At 27.3% G+C, this 5,237-nt stretch overlaps 1 protein-coding gene across 1 annotated transcript; it reads right to left on the bottom strand.

The window, feature by feature from the left end:
* Window positions 1-1,717: 1,717 nt before the first annotated feature.
* Window positions 1,718-3,468, bottom strand: LOC120089208 (germin-like protein subfamily 1 member 7). The gene is made up of 2 exons (XM_039046619.2): window positions 3,348-3,468; window positions 1,718-2,441 (listed from the first exon to the last, which is right to left on the bottom strand). Exons 1-2 carry the CDS (start codon window positions 3,466-3,468, stop codon window positions 1,888-1,890), a joined length of 675 nt encoding a protein of 224 aa, XP_038902547.1. The 3' UTR covers window positions 1,718-1,887.
* Between the last annotated feature and the right edge of the window lie 1,769 nt (window positions 3,469-5,237).

Raw genomic sequence — 5,237 nt, 5'->3', positions numbered from 1 at the left:
CATGAACTATGTTATTATTTTGAATTCTTATGTCAGATATCTATTATTTAAACTTAATAAAATTTATAGTCATTTGTTATTGAAATTTTACTAACAAAATTGATGTTCTAAAGAATTTTAGCCATCTGCATCACACGTGCTTTGTAGCTAATATATATAAATGAAATAATTTCCTCTTTTACTTCTACCTTTTGAATATTTTTCTATTTTACTCTTTCTAGATGGGGCACGAGTACTCTTCAAGTATAGATGTCTACCGAGTCCAATTGGTATTGGTACGGATAGAATTGCAACTTTTCTAGATAGAACATGATTCTTCGAATGTATGTGTTTATTGAGTTGAGTCCAATAGACACAACTATTATAATGAGTTATAACTATCCGGGCCGAGATAATTACGTATAATTATATTGTTGCATTCTTTCACTTCTAACTGAGATACATGTATAATAGGAAAAAATGTGTTATTTATATTTTACATATCAAATTGATGCATGGGTCAAAAAGAAAAAAATGGAGATAATTAAAGAATAACTTCTTGACAAAAAAGACTAAAAAGGGGAGAAAAGTAAGAGAGAGAGAAAAAATTAGCCTGAGACAGAATTAAATTAAGTTCTTTTTATATATACAATTTTATTTTTCTTATCACATAAAATATTATCTATTTCTTGTTAATTTTAGAAATGAAAACATTTGCATTTGAGTTTTATTTTTTCTTTAAATATTTAAATACTATTTTCATGGTCATTACTAGTGTCACTGAATAATTAAAAGACCACAAAAGTTTTAAAAGACTATTAATTGTTAAGGCTCTATTTGGTAACTATTTTGTTTTTTATTTTTATTTTTAAAAATTAAGTCTATGGACACTACTTCTACCTCCAAAATTCTTTTTTTTTGTTATCTACTTTTCACCAATGATTTAAAAAACTAAGCCAAATTTTGAAAACTAAAAAAAGTAGCTTTTAAAAGATTGTTTTTGTTCTTGAAATTTGGCTAAGAATTTAACCCTTATACGCAAATCACGGTAAGAGATGTGAATGAAATATGCCTAATTTTAAAAAACAACAACAAAAAACCAAATAGTTACCAATCTTGGCCTAAGTTTTTCTGAATAAATTCACTCAAACATGATCAACTACATGTTTTTTGTCAATTCACTAAAAATTAGAAAGGTTTAAAATTGATTTTGAAATTATTAAAATCATTTTTTTCATATTCAATTTTTAAAAAAATCTTTTTATCATTCAAAATCAATTTAATGTTTGATTTTACGCTATTAAATGTGTTTTTTTATTAACAGAATTAATTTGTGATATTTAAAAACATATTTTAGAGTTATTTTAAATATGAAAAAAAGGTAATTTTAACCCTTTTAAAATTACTTCTAAACACAAGATTCGACAAATATGAATATTACTAACAATTATGACCTCTTTTGCATGATAACTTGGCAATTTTAATTAAAAAAGAGAGGTAATTTTTTATTATATATTAATATGGTTATCGCTAAATGAGCGGTAACCGTTGTACTATCAATCTCGAAATCAGATATTTGATTCTACCATAAAAAAAAATTAGTGTTATAACTATGGTTAATAAATACGAGTTAGAGCTAGCATCAAGTACGGTTGTAAGATTGAAATATCTCGAAACAGAAATATGAAAAAAAGAAAAAAAAGAAAAAAAAAAGAAAAAAAAATCTCAAAGTTAGAAATAACATCAGAAGTTCTTTTATTTTTAACTTCAAGGATTCAGGAGGGGGCAAACTTAAGCCAATACATAGAAGATTATTAGAGATGTTTAGACTACTTTCTAAAGTACCTAAAACACTTTTTAAGCATTTAGAAAGTCATTTTAAATAGAACCTAAATTTGACATCGACCTCTAATAATTAGATGGTTCACCAAATCGCCGTTGAAGATAGGCGACAATATCGGCATCCAATTGAAAAGCTTTCTCAAGAACATCAACCGGGATTAGTGGTTTGGATCCAAACACAGCGTTAGAAATTGTAATAACACCGGGGTTTTGGCTGCCGAGTCCAGCAAAAGCAAGTGCTGGAGTACGGCCAACATTGAACTGAAAGTGAATGAGGCCAACAGGAAACACAAACACGTCTCCTTTATACAAAAGTTTCGAGAAAAGTTTGTTGTCGGGATTAGAGGTGACGAAGCCAACAAGGAGACTACCTTCTACGACGACAAGAATTTCAGTGGCACGTGGATGGGTATGTGGTGGGTTAAGCCCATAAGGAGCGTAATCGATGCGAGCTAAGGAGACGCCAAGAGTGTTGAGTCCTGGCAATTTGTCTACGTTAACCAAAGTCACATTGGAGCCATTTGGATTCTCCGTGTTCCCAGGATTGTTGAGTCCTTGGAATAAGAAATCATTGACGACGGCATATTTTGGATCTTTGCAGAACTTGCCATTCAGAAATACTATACAAAAATGTTAAAAAAATATATTATTTTCATCTCCATGAATTTTCAAATTTATTCAATTATAATATTTATACTCTCAATAAATCTTAAATTTAATTTTTGGATTTATAATTTAGTCTTTCAATATTAATTTTTAACGAAATTAGTCAAATAAAAATAACAATAAAAAGTTTCAATAGGAGAAAATAATAATAGTAAAATGAAATAGAGATATAAGTAAAAACATAACTAACCGGAAACTTGCATAGTTATTTAAATTAAAATAAAAAGATAAAAAAAAAAACCTTTACTTACTTTCAATTTCATGGAATATAATTAAAAATCAAGTTGGATAATTGTTGCATAATCTTATTTTCTTTTTAAAAAAATGTTAGCAATTTTAATACTATAATATATTCTCGCTCTAAATATCATTGAAAAAATCCCTCTTATGTATTTCATGAATTATAAAGCCTAAGTACGATGTAAAGCTGATAAAATATTGGGTAAGAGGAGCATTAGAGCTATTTTTTTTGTTGTTAGAAAAATTTAAATTTTAGCAAAACTATTTTGAATGATTAATTTGTGTATTAGTCAAACTTATTTTTGTGCAAAACTTTACTGCACACCATTACACAATATTATTGGTTAAAATTAGTGGGCCGATTATTGAAACCTGAGATATATGTAAAGATTACAATATATATTTAAGTTTATGGTCAAATTTAAAGAAATTGAAACGTTAAATATAGTTAAAAATACTCTTCCTTATTTTGTAAGTCATGTAAAGCACACCAATATATATTTACCAAAAAATAATGGTTATTCTTCAAAGCATTTTAATGATTTCTTGATTGAGAAATATCAAGTAAAAAAAACAAATTATTAATTGCCAGAAAAACATAATTAAAATGTAAAACATACCAGGTGATCTAGCATCATTAATTGCCACACAAAAATCTTGCAAAGGACTTGGGTCAAAGGAAAAAGCAAGAAAAGATTGCAAAATTACAAGAGCAATAACTGTAATCCCACAACCCTTCATTCTCTTAAATTATTTGCTCTAAAGTGTATTTCTTATTGTGATGTGCAAAATATATTGATTTGCTTCTTCTATTTATAGGGATCAGAGAGTCACTTCTAAATTCAAGAAATTGAATACCCATGTGTCAAATTTAATTAAATACAATATTTAATAATTCTTTTGGATTTTGTGTTCATGGATATCTATCCAATATATTCCCAACTCCACATTGTTTCTCCCACTAATGTTATCACTATAAATATCTTTGCATAATTAATTTAGAGGCCATGGTAAATATAGCAATAAGAAATTACATGTTTGCAGATATAACATAATGGGAAAGAATTTGCAAGTATAAAAAAATTCATATTTTACTTTTAAGGTCTAATATTGATAGACCATATCCCTAATAAAATTCTATCAGTAGTAGACCATAATATTAATAAAAGTCTATCATAAATAGATTTTGTTATATTTATAATTTTTTAAAAATATTACTCCACACTTAATTATTTTAAAAAAATATTATCCAGTATAAATATCCATATTTATATTCATTTATTAGCTACTTACCTTTTCGTTTTTCATTGGACTACTAATTTTCAAAATTTATCATCATTACGAACAAAATTTCTAGTTAGTAAAGTTTATATCAATGAGGGTTGTTTATTTAATTAATTTTCTCGGTCAAGTGTTTGAAATTTAAAAAAAGAGGTGAAAATTAGGATCTGTATGGTAATTATTTTTGTTTTTGAAATAAGCCAATAGATATTACTTTTACCTTCGAATTTCTTCTTTTGTTATTTAATTTTCATTAATGATTTACAAAACCAAGTCAAATTTTGAGAACTAATAAAAGTAGCTTTAAAAAAGATGTTTTTCTTTTTTGAATTTGACTACGAAGTTAACCATTGTACTTATAAAATACGTGAATCATGGTAAAAAATGTAGATGAAATAGAGTTAATTTTCAAAAACAAAAATAAAAAATCCAATAATTATCAAACATGACCTAAATTAAATTGATTTTATGATTGTGCGGAAGATCCGTGAAATTCATGAACCATAGAGATGGAAGAGCACATCCTTAAGGTAAAATAATATATAAAATTTTGAAATGTCAACCTGTCGACTTCCCACCTGATGATCATGAAGTAATAGTATCTATGTTAGTTATATGAAAATATGTTTCAAAATAATCAATATCTTGTTTTTATATACCATCATCCATTTAAATCTAATGAGTTTATTTGTAACAACCCGACCCCCTAGGACTTAAGTTAGATCGTTACTAAATACATGCATGCATGGAACTCAAAACGATACTCGATTATGGCAAAATAAATGCTAATTAAATAAGGTAAGTTCAAAAGACTTTTATTAAATTCAAATACTAAAAAAATATTAGGGTACCCATAGATCATAAAAGATAATAAATAAGTTTGAAAAACGATTCTTAAAAATATGTTTTAAACATCAAAACTAAAAGTTGAGAGAAACATGAAAAGAACTCTAAATCTCATGATGTGGAAGTGTAAAAACTAGTCCTAGTGGCTCGATCACAAATTCCGCTTGCCATCGCCGGTGCATCTTTACCCTTACCTAAAACAACAACATGAGAAAAAATGAGTATAAAATACTCAGTAAGTAACCCCACTACTGAGGTCAGGCTGGGCATCTATGTCCTCTAGATACCCATCTTTGGTGAAACATATGAACTACTATAGCCCTCATGGGACACATATTCACATGAAACAAGAAGGAGACTGAGTCCTATCTTAATGTAGTTAA

The sequence above is a fragment of the Benincasa hispida genome, chromosome 2 (assembly GCF_027475165.1).
Source record: "Benincasa hispida cultivar pf3 chromosome 2, pf3_genome.v1.1, whole genome shotgun sequence".
Classification (NCBI taxonomy): domain Eukaryota; kingdom Viridiplantae; phylum Streptophyta; class Magnoliopsida; order Cucurbitales; family Cucurbitaceae; genus Benincasa; species Benincasa hispida.
This window is presented reverse-complemented; position numbering and strand designations above follow the sequence as displayed.

Excerpts from the sequence above, each read along its gene's own strand:
- LOC120089208 (XM_039046619.2), bottom strand. The coding sequence starts at position 3,468 with ATGAAGGGTTGTGGGATTACAGTTATTGCTCTTGTAATTTTGCAATCT. Across the intron at positions 2,442-3,347 it reads TAATGATGCTAGATCACCTG|TATTTCTGAATGGCAAGTTC; the intron begins GTATGTTTTACA and ends ATTTTTGTATAG.